Source organism: Monodelphis domestica, chromosome 6, assembly GCF_027887165.1.
Source record: "Monodelphis domestica isolate mMonDom1 chromosome 6, mMonDom1.pri, whole genome shotgun sequence".
Taxonomy (NCBI): Eukaryota; Metazoa; Chordata; class Mammalia; order Didelphimorphia; family Didelphidae; genus Monodelphis; species Monodelphis domestica.
Genome location: NC_077232.1, coordinates 6049905 through 6066017, shown reverse-complemented (window position 1 = coordinate 6066017; position 16113 = coordinate 6049905). Strand labels below are relative to the sequence as shown.

At 59.6% G+C, this 16113-nt stretch overlaps 1 protein-coding gene across 2 annotated transcripts; it reads left to right on the top strand.

The window, feature by feature from the left end:
* The first annotated feature begins 3027 nt into the window (after positions 1 to 3027).
* LOC100028997 (carnosine synthase 1) lies at positions 3028 to 15598 on the top strand. Of its 2 annotated transcripts, none has more exons than XM_056801231.1 (10): positions 3028 to 3293; positions 4881 to 4899; positions 6655 to 6882; positions 7019 to 7108; positions 7604 to 8091; positions 9189 to 9393; positions 9953 to 10017; positions 10865 to 11096; positions 11494 to 11774; positions 12728 to 15598. In XM_056801231.1, exons 4-10 carry the CDS (start codon positions 7030 to 7032, stop codon positions 13952 to 13954), a joined length of 2577 nt encoding a protein of 858 aa, XP_056657209.1. In that variant the 5' UTR covers positions 3028 to 3293; positions 4881 to 4899; positions 6655 to 6882; positions 7019 to 7029; the 3' UTR covers positions 13955 to 15598. The 2 variants fall into 2 exon arrangements, with proteins under 2 accessions (XP_056657209.1, XP_056657208.1); XM_056801230.1 differs by having other exon boundaries at positions 6612 to 6882.
* The last annotated feature ends 515 nt before the right edge of the window (positions 15599 to 16113 follow it).

Below are 16113 nucleotides of genomic sequence, written 5' to 3'. Positions count from 1 at the left end.
CAATTTATAACCTCAACCATTTTAACTCACTACAGTTTATGGGCTTCACTGTTTTAACTCTCACAAGATCTGCCCATTTAGATCTAATCACCAAAGGTGCAAATATCCCACTTAATCATGAAGTGGGAGGTCAGTGACCCACGTGTGCGATAGTGGGTGACGAATCAGAATCCACTGACTACCTTCTGGGCCGTCCTAGAGCAGAGAGACAGCTGTGATTGGTAGATGTAGAATTAGAGGAAGACAGGAAGTGACAGAAAAGAAGCGTCTTGAAAAGGAGCTGTTACTTCCTGTAAGAGAGTTCTTCAGTTTTTGGAAGTGGAGCCTGGAGGAATTCTTTATGCTTTCGAGTTGAGGCTGGTGAAGAGGGGCAGAAGAATCTGCTGCCTGGACTGACACTTGGTGAGTAAAAGGCTGACTCTTAACTGCTGGATTTTTCTGAAAAACTATTCTCTGGAGAGACCTACTTTTATTTTTTTTTTTAAATTAAACCCTTACCTTCAGTCTTGGAGTCAGTAGTGTGTATTGGTTCCAAGGCAGAAGAGTGATAAGAGCTAGGCAATGGGGGTGAAGTGACATGCCCAGGGTCACACATCTGGGAAGTGTCTTTGGCCAGATTTGAACCCAGGACCTCCCATCTCTAAGCCTGACTCTCAATCCAATTGAGCCACCCAGTTGCCCCCTGGAGAGACCTACTCTTGAGAGACACTCCCTGGTTCCTCGGTTTAAACTAATTTTCCCTGCCAGGAGGGGCCAGAAGTAAATTACTTGGTTCTCAGGCTGGATATCTTACCTTATCCTCTCTCTGATTTCTTCCTTCACTCTTTCTGCATTTTGTAAATAAAATCTCTTTGGAATTGATTAAATTCCTGATGACCACACTCTTAAGTAATCAAGTCCAACCCTTTAAAAATAACCCTTCCCCTCCCCTTACACAAAGAATGCTCCTTGATTGACTGGCTGGAGCTGGGGTCCTCTGGGGGTCTAGTGAGTCTGGGAAAGCTGAGATATGATCCATTACAACTCCCCATTTTACAGATGAGGGAAATGAGGTGCCAAGTCACACATGTATTAAGTAGAAGATCCAAGATTCAAACCCAGGTCTTGACTTTAATCTAGTCCTGCCTAGGGTATTAATGTCCCAGAGAGCCAGAAATTCCACTGCCCCAAGATGCCTTTGAAAATTCACAGGATTAACAGCTGGAAAGAAACCTCAGAGGCTGCCCTATAGATAAGAAAATGAAGGCTCACATAGCACTGCTGGGTTTGTACCCCAAAGAGATAATAAGGAAAAAGACTTGTACAAGAACATTCATAGCTGCTCTCTGTGGTGGCCAAAAATTGGAAAATGAGGGGATGCCCTTCAATTGGGGAATGGCTGAACAAATTGTGGTATATGTTGGTGATGGAATACTATTGTGCTCAAGGGAATAATGAACTGGAGGGATTCCATGTGAACTGGGATGACCTCCAGGAACTGATGCAGAGTGAAAGGAGCAGAACCAGGAGAACATTATACACAGAGATAGATACATTGTAGCACAATTGAATGTAATGGACTTCTCCATTAGTGGCAGTGCAATGACCCTGAACAACCCGGAGGGATCTACAAGAAAGAACACTATCCACATTCAGAGGAAGAACTGTGGGAGTAGAAACACTGAAGAAAAACAACTGCTTCAATACATGAGTCAAGGGGATATGGCTGGGGAGGTAGACTTTACATGAACATCCTAGTGCAAACAACAACATGGAAATAGGTTCTGATCAAGGACACATGTAATACCCAGTGGAATTGCTCATGGGCTATGGGAAGGGGGTGGGGAGGGAAAGAATATGGTTCTTCTAACCAAGGAATAATGTTCTAAATTGACTTAAAAAAAGAAAGAAAAAGAAGGCTTAAAGAGTATTAAATGGTCAAGGTAAGATTGGAACCCAGATCCTCTGATCCCTAAGACAGGGAGCCTTCCCCTGGGCTCCTCCAGAAATCTGCTCCTCTTTCCCCTGCTTTTTTGAGAGCTGTGATGAGTCCCTAAAAGGAGTCAATTAACCTGCCTTTGCCTGGAGGGGACCTTGGAGACTCTCTAAGGGCAGAATTTCTGTAGACCTGCCTTTGCTTGAGGCCCTTTAGGGAGGGGGCACCCATTGGCTGGTGTTTGGGAGCATTTTTGTGAAGAGCCCCAGAGCCACCCTGCACCCTGTTGGACCCTGGAAGGGAGAGCCACCAGCAGGGAAGTCCTGGCGAGAGGATCGGGCTGTTAGAGCTCGGGCTCCAGCCCATTCTTGGGGAGTGCCTGGCCTGGCCTGGTGACCAGCTCCAGACGGGTCCCACAGACTTTGCCAGCGCTGGGGGGGGGGGGGGGGCGGGCCGCGGCAGCTGGTCCTCTCCTCTAAGAAAATCCCTGGGTGGGGCCCCGACGACCTTGGGGAGAAGGCGGCTGCGCTGGGGGAGGGGGTGCTCTTTCTCAAAGGGGTGCCCTGGCCCGGGCTGCAGGAGGCGTGGGCTCTAGCCTGGAGCCGCCACCGACCTGCTGGGTGACCGTGTTTGTGCCAGGCTCCCTGAGCTGCCTCTGCGGGCCTCCGGCCAGAACTTGGTTTCCATAGCTGTGCCCGTGGGGAGTGGGAGCCGGCCTCGTCTCTGGGGCTGTGTGACTGCTTGTCCCGAACAATGCGTCTCTGTTTCGGTGGCCTCCTTTGGGGGGAGGGAAGGAAGACGAGGGGAGGGGGACCTGTACCAGCCTCTCCGGGTCGGATCCATCCTCCCTCCCTCCCTCCCTCCCGCCCGCCCGCCCGCCCTCCTCTTCCCTCGGGTTCCGTTGGGTCTCTGGCTGCCCAGCGCTGTCTCTCTTTTCTCTCGGACTCCTCACATCTCGGCCTCTCCCGGTGCCCCCCCCCCGCCCCTCCCCCTTCACTTTTCGCTGCTCTCTCGGGATCTTCTCGGTCCAGGTCTCTCTCCCTCCCTTTGCCTCTCAGTCTCTCCCCTCCGCTTAGGCTCCCAGGCGGCCGGCTCGGCGCTCTCGCGGTGTGCATTGCCCCAGAGGCACCGGGAGAGCCGGGAATGGGACAGGGGTGTCTGCGGGGCCCTTCCCGGCCCGAGCCACGTGCCCGCACCTGGTCCCTCAGGAGCCCCGCCCGGCCCGAGCCCTCCCCGCCCTCCCTGGCACTGGGCATGCCCCGCTGCAGGGCTATATAAAGCCTGAGAGCCTCTAATCCCCGGCCATTGGTACCAAGCACAGGGCAGCCCCGGCCAGCCCCGCCCGGCCAGCGAGCCGCGCCGCCCCCTGCTCACCCAGGTACCCCTGGCGCCCCTGCCTGCCCGGGGCTCGAGGAGGGGAGAGGGTGGGAGCGCGGAGGGGGGGCCAGGCAGGGCCCTGGGGGCTGGAGGCGGGGGAGGCTAGGGAGCCCACCCGGACATGCTTGAGACCCAGAAAGCAAGGCGGGGGTCCCCGTGAGGAGGCAGCCCCGCCCTCGCCCCTGGGTCCTCCTACTCACCCACTGAGGCTCCCTGAGGCAGCTTGGCCTCGTGTGTGACCCAGGCAGGGGACCCAGAAGTGCAGATTCCCAGCCCAGTCGCCTTGTCCCGGGTTACAAGTGTCTGCCATCTAAGCCCAGGGATGCGCCTCTGCCCTTATTTCCTGGACTTAGCTCAGCCTTCAGAAATGCCCCTGAGGGTGGCCCCAGGTCTGGGCAGCAGCCTGGCATCAGAGAGCCTGGTGCCAGCTCTCTGGCCCTGAGGCTGGTGTCTGGAGCTTCAGCCTGGGGGCCCTTGGGTGTCAGGGTCATGCAATGCCACCCCTGCCCTGGCCCCAGTCCCAGCCACCCTCTCCTCCCCAGCCCCTGGCTGCTCAGCCTTAGGCACAGGAATGACCCTGCTGGCTGCCTCTCCAGCAAGCAGTACATACTGGCAGCCCTCCCCCAGCCCCTCCTCTCCGGGCTCCGGCCAGTCAGAGCCAGGACTGGGCATCGGGGATGGAATCCAGAGGTGTGAGTGTGTGAGACTGTGAGTATGTAAGAGTGTGAGAGACTGTAAGTGTGTGAGTATGAGTGTATGACTGTGTGTAAGAGTGAGACTGTGAGTGTATGTGAGTGTGTGAGAGTATGTGTGTGAGTGTGAGTGTGACTGTGAGTATGTAAGAGTGTGAGAGACTGTGTAAGTGTGAGTGTATGAGTGTGTGGTTGTGAAAGTGTGAATGTGTAAGTGTGTGAGTATGAGTGTATGACTGTGTGTAAGAGTGAGACTGTGAGTGTATGTGAGTGTGTGAGAGTATGTGTGTGAGTGTGAGTGTGACTGTGAGTATGTAAGAGTGTGAGAGACTGTGTAAGTGTGAGTGTATGAGTGTGTGGTTGTGAAAGTGTGAATGTGTAAGTGTGTGAGTATGAGTGTATGACTGTGTGTAAGAGTGAGACTGTGAGTGTATGTGAGTGTGTGAGAGTATGTGTGTGTGATTGTGAGTGTGAGTGTGACTGAGTTTGTAAGAGTGCGAGAGACTGTGTAAGTGTGAGTGTATGTGTGTGTGGTTGTGAAAGTGTGAATGTGTAAGTGTGTGAGTATGAGTGTATGACTGTGTGTGTAAGAGTGTGAGACTGAGTGTGTGAGAGTATGTGTGATTGCGAGTGTGTGAGTATGAGTAAGTGTGTAAGAGTGTGAGACTGAGTGTGTGAGTGTGTGAGTGTATGTGATTGTGAAAGTGTGTGTGAGTGTGTGACTGTGAGTGTGAATAAGTGTGTGATTGAGTGTGTAAGTGTGTGAGAGAGTGCATGTGAGTGTGTGGAGGGGCGGTGCTGGGACACAGCTTGGGCACACTGGCTGGGGAAGGGGCTCCAGGACTGTCCACATATTGCTGAAATGCTCTCCTCTCTCCCTCTTCTCTCTGGCTCAGCCACTTCATCTACAAGATGGTGAGTTCCCTCTCCCTCTCCCTCTCCCTCTCCTCCCTCCTCTCTGATCCTCCCTGGCCCCTCCCCCAGGCCCTGAAGGTGCTCCCAGCTGAGTCCCCTCCCCTCCCCCAGGCTGGCTCGGCTCTAGGGCTCCAGCCTCCTCCGGAGCCCCCGGAAATTCCATTTCCCGGAATCCAGAGTAAGGGAAGATCGGGCCAACTTCCGGCCCCCCCAACCTCCTGACACTTGGAAGGGAGGCAGGAAGAGCACGATGTTCCCATTTGTCATGTGGAGTCCAGGAGGGTAGTGATGGGTCTCACAGGTGGTGCGGGAGCTGCTGCCTCCTGCCTCATGGAACCAGGAGATTTCTGAATGGGGAGAAGGGACCCAAGAGCCCAAGTCATCACTGAACAAGGATCCCCACACATCCAGCCTTTGCTTGCAGACTTTCAGGGATGGGGAACTCACTACCTTAGGAGGCCGCCCTTTGAGCAGCTTCCATTGCTAGGGAGCTTCCCCAGCTATGGATGCTACATTTGGCTGTTGTACCCATTGCTTCTAGCCCTGGCAACATTTCTCACCCAGGGCTGTAAGCAGGGGCTGTGCCTCATTCAGGGTGCCCAGTGGAGAGGAAGAGTGTCGGAAAGATCTTTTTCAGTCCTACCACACACTTCTTAGCTGAATGACCCTGAGCCAGTCATGCTCCCTAGTGCCTTAGTTTCCCTCATTTTACAAAGGAGGGTAAACAACACATCACCAGGCTAAACAAGATAGCAGGGTCATCCCAAAGGCAGTAGGAATCCAACCTCCCCAATTCCTAGAGGAGGGCCCAGAGTCTCAGAGACTTGCAATGATTTATCCTCCCTCACACAGCTAGATAGTGGGGGATTGCCTGATTGGGGGGGGGGGCTGTCTCAGATCCTTCATCTGGCAAATATTGGTAGAGGGTGGGGTGGGGGGTTGGGCCAAAGCCTCCCTGACTCTACCCCAGGCTTTTCACCAGCCAAGCTTCCCCTCTGGGCTTGGTTTTGTAAAACATTTCCCCAATTTGATTTCTTTTTTTAATCTAGTAGGAAGGAGGCAGCTGGGTGGCTCAGTGGATTGAGAGCCAAGCTTAAAGAGGTCCTGGGTTCAAATTTGGCCTCAGACACTTCCTAGCTGTGTGACCATTGATTGGCAAGTCACTTTACGCCCGTGGCCAGTATTGATCCTAAACTGGACAGTCAGGGTGATGTTGTTTTTAATCTAGTGGGAATACCCTTTTGCACCATTTTTGGCAGGGTCTTCAGCCCTGCCCATCTTCCTTTGGGGGATGCCAACCCTGGTCTTAGACATCTTGCTCTCACCTTCCCTTTCCCCTTGGGGGGCACCCGCCCCCTCTGAATGAAAGATGAAAACTCCTTCCTTTGTGGATCTTCTTGTACCCTCTCACCACCTGTGTGCATTTGGGCAAGACCTTTGCCCTCTCTGGCCTCAGTTTCCCCATCTGTAAAATGAGGCTGGCTTCTATAATCTCTAAGGTTCTGACCTAGAAAGCCCTTTTGTGTGGCCCTCACCCCCAGCTCAGGCCCTGCACACAGTAGGTGCCTAATAAATGTTTGAAGGCTCAATATCCCCATCTGGTCCCTGTTTCCTGGATCCCCTCTCCACAGGTGGCCAGGTCTCCCTTGGGGTCCCCCAAAATCTGCCTGTCCCTTCCCCCTCCTGCCCAACCTGAACCTCTCCCCATGAAGCTTTCCTTAGACCAGCTGCGCCCAGATCTGGCCCACCCTGCAGGCTCCAAGGACCTGGAGGAAGAAGGGGATCAGCATGGGGGCCCAGAGCTGCCCCCAAGAGGCCCCCTCCTGGGCTCTTGGCGCCAGGATGTGAGCCTGAACTGCAAGAGCTCCCCTGAAGACTGTGCTGCCCGGGCATGGACCACCTTCTACTACAACTTGTTGCAGAGCTGCTTGCAGCAGGCAGGCCTGCCCGAGACTGTGGACCGCACTCTGGAGCCTCGTCAGGGTGAGCCTTCCTCGCAGGAAGGGCTGGGGACGGGCATCGCACAAGAGGCCGGCCAACTCTCTTCCAGACAGGCCTGGGTGCGAGGGGGGGCAGAGGAACAACGAGAGGGGAACAGAACACACTGCTCTTCCCCCAGGCTGCCCTGGGATGGAGGTGACCATGTGCCTTCTGGGCTCCCCAAGTTCCTTCTTCTCTGTGCTGCTGGAGGGCGGGGCCCAGAGCCCAGGTAGGTGACCTTCAGGCTGGGGAGCCGCCCAGGCTCAGCCCCCCCTCCCCTCTCTTCCCCTCCCCTCCCCCCGCTCTCCCCATGGCAAGGCTGACCTATGGAAAGGGCAGGCAAGAGTCCCAAAATACCCAAGCCAGGCAGCTGCTGGGCATTCCTGACCAGACAGCTGGGGATTCCTTCCCGGGGTGCTGGAGACCAGGGAGGCCTTCCTGAAGGGGGCTCAGGTCTGCCAGCCGGCCAGGGAGCCCCTGCTCCACACCAGGCGCCAGGCTAAGTGCCAGGGCTCACATGAGAGGCAAAACCCCTTCCCTGCCTGCCCTCAGTGAGCCCCGGCTAGCAGAGGAGACACGGGAGCTGGGCGGGCACGTGGGAGCCTGGCACCTGTGCCAGCCTGTGGCCTTGGAGAATCTGTCTGACGGGTCCTCTCCCAGGCTGGGTCCATGGGAAGCCCTCGGGGCCTCCTCCCCAACGTCCTTCCTCCTCTCTTGCTCCCAGGGAACCTGCTCTTGTGTCTGTCTCCGTCCTGGCTCACCAAAGTGCCCGCGGCCGGAAGACCAGCGGAGGCGAGCCTGCTGGTCTCCAAGGCTGTGGCGTTCCACCCAGGGGGCCTGACCTTCCTGGAGGAGTTTGTGCCCCCCCGGCGGGTCACCTACTTCCTCGGGGAGCTGGGCCCCCGGGCCGGTCGAGGCCGGGAGGTGGCCGAGCTGAGCAGGGAGGTGGGCTGCCCCCTGGGAAGCTCGGCGGAGCTGGCCCGCCTCCTGGAGGACCGGCTGCTCACCAGGCAGCTCCTGGCCCAGGGGGGCAAGGTGGCCGTGCCTGCCACCCTGGCCCTGACCTACAAGCCCCCCCAGCAGCTTCGCGGCCAGGCCAGCACCCAGAACCTGCGGCTGGTGGAGCTCAGCGGCAAGGAGGGGCAGGAGGGGCTGGTGGAGGAGGAAGTGGAGACCTTTCTCCAGCTTGGCACCCTGGGAGATGCCCGCCAGGTACCAAGAGCTCTGGGGATTGGGAGAGGCGGGAGAACCCGAGCTAGCCAGGCAGGGGGGCCGGGGGGGGGCAGCTGGCTTTGCCCCCTACCTAGACGGGTGACCTTGGGCAAGTCAGTGAAGCCACAAACATGTATTAAGTGCCTGCTGGGTGCTGGGCACCCTGCCCAACTGGGACAAGAGCACAGCCCCAGCCCTGAGAGGAGCTCCCAGGAACAAAGCTGTGGAGATCCAGGAGTAAGCCAGAGGCCACCTGCCAGGCGCCAGTCAGTGAAATGGCCCTCTGACTCTGGCAGCCTCAGTTTCCTCACCTGTAAAATGAAGGGGCAGGGCTCCACGGCCTCAGGGGTCTTCCCCAGCCCCCGGCTGTGCCCCATGTGTGTCTGGGGATGGCGGTTTCCGGGATTCGGGGATTTCAAATGATCCCAGAGAGCTGAAGGTCTTGAAGACACCCAGAAGGATGGGCACCTTCCTATTTTGATGGGCAGAGAGATGTATGGAATTAGTGCCAGGGAGCAAAGTTAATCATATGGGGGAGTGGAGAGAATGCTGGACAGCAAGCCCTGAATTCAAATCTCACTGCTTCCACTCCTTAGCTGGAGGACATTAGGCAGGTCATGACTTTCCTGAGCCTCAGTTGTCTCCTCTGTAAAATGGGGTTAACACATGCAGGCCTACCTCCCATGGTTATTGTGAGACTCAGGTAAGCTGACACACAATATGCTCTAGTACAAAGAAAGAAAGCAGATTGTGGAGTCCCCAGATCCGAGTTCAAATCTCAACTCTGCCACCTACATGTGGGACCTTGGACAAGTCACCCAACTTCTCTGAGATTGAGTTTCCTGATCTGTAAAAGGGAGAGGGTTGGGCTAGAAGGCTTTGGAGGTCCCAGCTCTCAGTCTACCACATCAGTTGTCATGAGGACTTTGGGGGCTTTTGTTTTCCATGGGGGAGGAGGGGGAGTCCAGAGCTATGAGTTCCTTCAGGGAAGTAAAGCAGAGCAGCAGCTCCCCCATCATGTGTAATCTGAAAGCATGGCCAGGAGAACTGAGAGGGCTGCCAGGGCTCCCCTCCCTGATGCCCATCTACCTCCTCAGGTGGCAGTGAAGCCCGGGGGCTGGCGCTGGCATGGGAGCCATGCCATGAGCCTGCATCCCAGGTCTGATCCAGGGGCCGTGGTACGAGCTGTGCTGGCCCTGCTGGAGAAGCTGGAGGAGGAGGAGAGCATCCTCGTGGAGGCTGTGTGTCCTCCAGTCCAGGTCCTCCAGCCTGCAGCCTCCAGGAGCCTCCCATCCCAGCCGGGTAAGAGTTGCTCCCCAGCGAGCCCTTGGTCCCGGGTCCCGGGTCCCGGGTTCTGGGTCCTGGGCCCCAGCCCAGAATCTGAAGACTTGGCAGGACAGCTTGGCTGGTTCGGTGCTCCTCGCCTTCATTTTTTCTCATTGGCAAAGAGGATTTGGCTCCACACGGTGAACCCCTGTGCCGTAGTAGACAGAGTACTGGGTTCAAATCCCAACTCAGACCCTTACTAGCTGCTATGGTCACGGGCAAATCGTCATAGCTCTGAGTCTCTGTTTCTTCACCTGCAAAATGGGCCTGACCTTTGCCTGAGAGCTAGCCTCGGAGTGAGAAAGACCAAGGGCCAGAACCCGCCTCGGGCACACACTGCCAAGCCATTTGGGCCCGTCCTTTAGGGTCTCGGGCAGCCCTTGGCGAGGTGCCAGTCTGCACGGGCGGAGGGAGATGCCAGGGGGGGAGTTCTACGTGCCACCACAAAACCGGCAGGTCCCAAAAGGGAGGAAGCAAGCAGTCGCCTCTCGGTGTCTGCTGCCGGATTCCTTATGGTTGTTCTTGTTTCTGCCAGAGCTGGCCATTCGGGTCTGTGCTGTGGTGTGCAGGACCCAGGGGGACCGGCCTCTGACCAGCCAGGTAAGGAGGGGCCCCCCTTCTCGATGCCCCTCCTAGCAGGGGGCACACTAGGGCTGCCTGCCCACAGGAAGTCCCTCGGGTGGGGGGGGGGACGGGAAGAAGGTCGGGGCACCTCCTCTGGTCCATTTCTGGGGTCTGCCAGTCCAGAAGCGCCCCCCCGAACCCTCAGGGCCCAGCCTTGGGCTCTGCTGGTAGGGGAGGGAGAAGGCACCCGGGGCCTGTTCCCAGCTCTACCCGGCGAAGAAAAAACAACCTGGAGGCCCAGAAAGAAGCTTATTCTGGCAGGCAGGCAGGCAGACAAGAGGGGCACTCGGGGAGGGAGGCCAGCGGCTGTCAGATCAATCCAGAAGGGACCTCAGGGGCCATTGAGGCCAGCCAAGGCACTTGCCCAAGATTATGCCAGTAGGGAGAATGGGAGCAGGATTTGAACCCAGTTCTTGGCCTCTGCACTCTCCCTGTCCAGAGGACCTGGCTTCATCTCCGCCCCTTCCTCTGCTCTGTGGGCCCCCAGGAGCACGGAGGGAAAGCATTTCAGGCAGAGGCTGGGCTTGGACCACAAAGGCTATCCCAGCCGGCCAAATGAGCTGGCTCTGGGACAGGGACAGGGGTGGCCCCAGGGCTCACTCCGGGGAGACCCAGGAAGGCCCCCAGGAAAGGGGAAGTAGGGACCAAGCTGACAGGCCTTGAGGGAAGGACCTTCTCACAGGGCAGTAGGGAGCCAGTGAAGGTTTGTGAGGGCAGAAGAACCGCATCCCCCTCGGGCTCCCAGGCAGGTGGGGGGCCCTGGGAGGAGGGGGCCGGCTGGGGAGTGAGGAGAGGGCTGACGGCGCCCCTGGCCGGCCCCCAGATGGTGTGCAGAGTGGGCCGGCCGGAGCAGCCCCTGCGGCACCAGGCCGCCCTGCCTCAAAGCCTGGACACTGCTCTGGCCGCCTGTGGGTTGAGCGAGCCCGCCACAGTGGAAGCGCTGCGGCGCCGCGTGCAGGAAGCCGCCGAGGCTGCGCTGGACGCCGTGCTCGCGCTGGAGGCCACCCTGAGCCCGGAGCAGCGGGGCGGCCGCCAAGCACAGACCGATGTCCTAGGTGAGGCGGGAGGGGAGCGGAGGGGGCCGCGGCCCAGAGCTCCCGAGGAGGGCATCCTCGATGCCATCACCGTTGCGCTCTGGCTCCCAGGCAGCAACTTCGGGGAGATCCCGTGTCCCAGGCCCAGGGCTCCAGGCCTCGGACCCGGGGCACACACGTTGGGGTGGGGCCAAGTGGGGTCTGTGGCCTCCCAGGCCTGGGGCAGTTGAAGGGGACGGGCTTCTGGGCCTCCCGGCAGCCCCCAGGGTTGCCCTGGTTTCTGGACGGTGCCTTTTGCGCCCCGCCCCGGGGACCTGGGAACAACTGGCCCACATGGGCCTTGGTAGGATCTCCGGGACTGGAGAGGAGGCGCTCCTGGGGGCCTCTCTGACCTCGAGCTCCTTTTCGGCCCCAGCAGGCGTGGACATGGCGCTGACGCCCGTGGGCCCAGGAGGCTCGCTGAGCCCAGTGCTCCTGGAGCTCACCAGCAGCCTGTGCCTGGAGGCTTGCGGGCTCCTGGAGGGCCAGTGGGCTCGGCGCGGCCAGCGCTGCCAGTGGGCGGCCGCGGGGCCCCTGGTGGAGACCATGCTGCGGCGCTCGGCGCGTCACCTCATGGAGGGAAAGCACCTGCTGGTGGTGGGCGCAGGTGGCTACAGCAAGAAGTTCGTGTGGGAAGCGGCCCGGGACTACGGGCTCAAGGTGAGGGGGCGTGGCTCACGCAGGCGCCGAGCCAATGGAAGGAGGGTCTGGGCGTGGGGCGTGGCCATGGCAGGTAGAGCGCCAATGGAGGGCGTGGGGCGTGGCCCAGCCCGGCAGGGACCGGACGGGAGCAAGACGAGGGAACTGTCCACCCGGCCTCCCTTTTCAGGAGACATCTAGGGCCCGTGGCTTTGCGCTGCCCTCCCACCCTCCCTCGCCTCCAGGCTGGCGGGCTCATCCTAGACAGGGGCAAGAGGGTCTAAGGTCCCGCGGCAGCCGGGCTGCAGAAGGCAGTTCTTGACCCTGGAAAGCCGGTGGGCAGGTGAAGGACCCCGGCCGCCTCCCCCGCCCCCGTCCCGGAAGTGCTGGCATCCCGCCTGCCCAGGCAGCCCGAAGGAGCCCGGTCTAAAGACGAGAGGGGTTTCCGGGAGAGGCCAGACTGGAAGCGGCCCGTCCAAGGCTGGAAGGCCTCGCTGGTCCCCGAGGCGGCCCCTTCTCCTCTTGGGCCCTCCCCGCAGCTCCTCCCCATCACTCCTAGTTGGGCCCTGGGAGGCCCAGCGGCCGCCAGCGGCCCTTCCTCCTTACCCACCGAGCCTTCTCTTCTCTTCTTGGTCCTCAAACTACCCCTGTGTGTCCTGGCTTCCAGGAAGGAAAAAGGAGGGAAGGAAGGAGCCGGGCATTGGTTTAGTGCCTACTCTGTGCCCGCCCGGCGCTAAGTGCTTTACAAATAGGATCTCATTTGAGCCTCACCACAGCCCAGGGAGGTAGGTGCCATGGCTACCCCATTTTACAGGTGAGGAAACTGAGTCAAGCGGCAGCTGAGGTTAGCGGTTCCAGGCCTTCCCGACCTAGGCCCAGGGCCTGGAGCCCTGAACAGGGAGGTTAAGCAGGGAAGGGATGAGAGGGGCCGGCTGGGCAGTGGAGGCCACAGCCTCGGTCCTCTGTTCTCTCAGCTCCACCTGGTAGAGTCGGACCCCAACCACTTTGCCTCCCAGCTGGTCCAGACGTTCATCCACTTCGACGTGACCGAGCACCGGAAGGACGAAGAGAATGCCCGGCACCTGGCAGAAGTCGTGCGGGCCCGAGGCCTGCAGCTGGACGGCTGCCTCTCTTACTGGGACGACTGCCTGGTGCTGACAGCCTTGCTGTGCGAGGAGCTGGGCCTCCGCGGCTGCCCCCCCGCTGCCATGAGCCTGGCCAAGCAGAAGAGCCAGACGCAGGCTCACCTGCTGCAGTGCCGCAGCCCGCGCTGGCCCGCGCCCTCCCTCTACGCCGTGCCCTGCTGCCCGCTGCAGGCCCCCGACGACGTGGAGCGCGCCGCCCGCTCGGTGCCGCTGCCCGGCGTCATGAAGCTGGAGTTCGGGGCTGGGGCGGTGGGCGTGCGGCTGGTGGAGGACGCCTCCCAGTGCCGGGCGCACTTCGCCAGGATCTCCCAGGACCTGCGGGGGGAGGCCGACCACCCGGGCATCGGGCTGGGCTGGGGCAATGCCATGCTGCTCATGGAGTTCGTGGCGGGCACGGAGCACGACGTGGACGTGGTCATCTTCTCGGGGAGGCTGCTGGGGGCCTTCGTCTCCGACAACGGCCCGACCCGGCTCCCGGGCTTCACGGAGACGGCGGCCTGCATGCCCACCGGGCTGGCCCCGGAGCGGGAGGCCCAGCTGATCCAGGCCGCCTACCAGTGCTGCCTGGGCTGCGGCCTGCTGGACGGCGTCTTCAACGTGGAGATGAAGCTGACGGCCTCCGGGCCGCGGCTCATCGAGATCAACCCCCGCATGGGCGGCTTCTACCTTCGCGACTGGATCCAGGAGCTGTACGGGGTGGACCTGCTGCTGGCGGCCGCCATGGTGGCCTGCGGCATCCCGCCCGCCCTGCCCGCCCGGCCCAGGGCCCGAGCGCACCTGGTGGGCGTCATGTGCGTGGTGTCCCAGCACCTGCAGGCGCTGAGCTCCACGGCCAGCCGGGAGGCGCTGCAGGCCCTGCACGAGCGGGGGCTCATCCGCCTCAACCTGCTGGAGGAGGAGCTGGTGCCCGGCGAGTACGAGGAGCCCTACTGCAGCGTCGCCTGTGCCGGGGGCAGCCCCGGCGAGGCCAGGCAGCGCCTGCTCGGTCTCTGCCAGGGGCTGGGCATCGACGCCCCCAACTATCCAGTAGCCCATTTCTTGTCTCATTTCAAATAGCAGTGGGGGGGGGGGTAGGGCAAGGCCGTCCTTAGCTTGGGAAGGAAGGGGGATTGGGGTCCCAGCCTGGGAAGGAGGGGGCTCCCCAGAGTCTGGAGAGGGCCCGGACCCCTAGGGTCGAGTCTGGGAGGAAGAGGGCAGAGCTTCCCGGAGGCCCCGGCATTGGGAAGCCAGAGTGGGGCTGGGATGGGGAACCAAGGCAGAGGGAGAGAACTCTGGCTAAGAAGGCCCCTCGATGGGCGAGCCAAACCGGATCTATCTGGGAGGCGGTTTAGAGATCCACCTGGCAGCCCCATCCTATCCCAGCCCTCCAGGGCTCCAGGCCCTTCCTTTCCTCCCTCCCCAACCCAGAGTCCTTCCTGATGCCTGAGGTGCACCTCAGCTTCCCCCAGGAGGAAAAGGCACCCTCTGAGCCTGGGACTGCCGCCCACCCCCTTCTCCCACCCCCTTCTTCCTCCCCTGCTGGCTCTGCCTCCCTCACAACCCCAAGGCCAGATCAGCTGTCCCTCTTCTCCCCTCCTCTGGGCCTGCCCACTCTCCAAAACAGCCAGGACCCTGGCCAAGGCTCTGCCCAGGCCCTGGGGGGGGGGGATACTGGCCAGGGAGCATCAGTCCCCTCGGACGTTGCCCTCCTCTGGTAGAGACATTGTGGCGGGGGGTGGGGGGGGGCTGTGGAGGAGGGTGGCAACAGCCCCCTAAGCCTCCCAACAGCTGGGAGGGCCTAAACTCAGACCCAGGCCTCCTGTCCTCCCCCACCCAGGCCTCAGACCCTGCGCCAACAGACCGGGTGTGGGCACCTTTGGGCGACCTGGAACCGAGAGCTAGAGCAGCCAACACACTAGCCCCTCCCTGGTCTGTCGGCCCTGGGTCAAGTCTTACTCTCAAGCCCAGTGTTAATAGCTTGGCTGCCCACTGGGACCATGTCTGCTCCCAGAGTAACCCTCCCCCACTTTATACCCACTTATGGCTGCTGGGACCCAGAAACCCTGCAAGAACCCACGGGCTTCTGGGCCCGGGGCTATTCCGAGAGCCCAAAGTCCTAGAGTGGAAGTGTCAGGCCCAAATCCGAGATCTTCAACACTGGCGAGGGCCCTCAATAACAAGCAACCTCCTCATTTTATACAGGGAAACTGAGGCTCACAGAGGGGAAGGGGCTAGGCCAAGGTCTCAGACAGGTCATGGACACAGTAGCATTTAGAACTTAGCAGGAACAGACCTACCAGAGCATCTAATCCAACACACTTGTTTTACAAAAGGGGAAACTGAGGTCCAGAGAGGTATGCTGACTTGCCCATGGTGGGAGCTCCTAGCTCAGGGCTCGCCAACTAAGCTGCCTCTCTTCCTGGGCTCGCCTAAGCTCCAGCCACCCTGGGGGGCCCCATTTGCTGCTCCCCCTTCTAGTCCTAGATTCACAGGAATATCTGAGCTGCCTCTTTAAGCAATCGCCTCCTCTGGGCTTAAGTCTCCATGACGTCAGTCACCCTTTCCTAGGCAACACTCCCAGCAGAGAAGTCACCAGGGGAGCCCACAAGGCAGCCAGGGACCAGGTGGGCTTTGTTTTTCTTTTTATTCTCTTGCTATAACACTGGGAGAAGAGGGCCTTGGAAATAAAGTTGCGGGAAGGGCTCCCCAGTGTGGCCCTGATTCTTTCTCCAAGAGCACTTTGTTCTTCTGGGCTGGGGAGTGGGGAGGGCGAAGACTGCTTGGGGAAGTTGCTTGACCATGGGGGGGGTCACTCCATCTCTGGTCTTGGGATGACTTGTGGGAGGCAGCAGGGCTGACCCTGAGGAACCCTAGTGCCAATCCCGTTATCATACCCAATAGCCATTTATTAAGCAACTACAATGAGATAGTTAATAAAGAGGGACAGTTCCTGCCTTTAAGGAGTTCACAGTCTATTGGAGGTAGGGTCAGTTAGATGGCCCAGTGGATAGTGTGTGTGTGTGTGTGTGTGTGTGTGTGTGTGTGTGTGTACTAGGGGGAGTTCCACACAGGGGAGCATCTTGTTCCTGTTGACACCAGGAACTCCGGCTCAGAAGAAATGGAGCCAGTCAGCAATGAATCCCCTAAGCCCGAAGCCCCAGGGCCAGATGGAGTCACAAGTGATTTCTGCCACACATATACGTTCTGATTCTATATAAACTACTTGGTAAAATTGC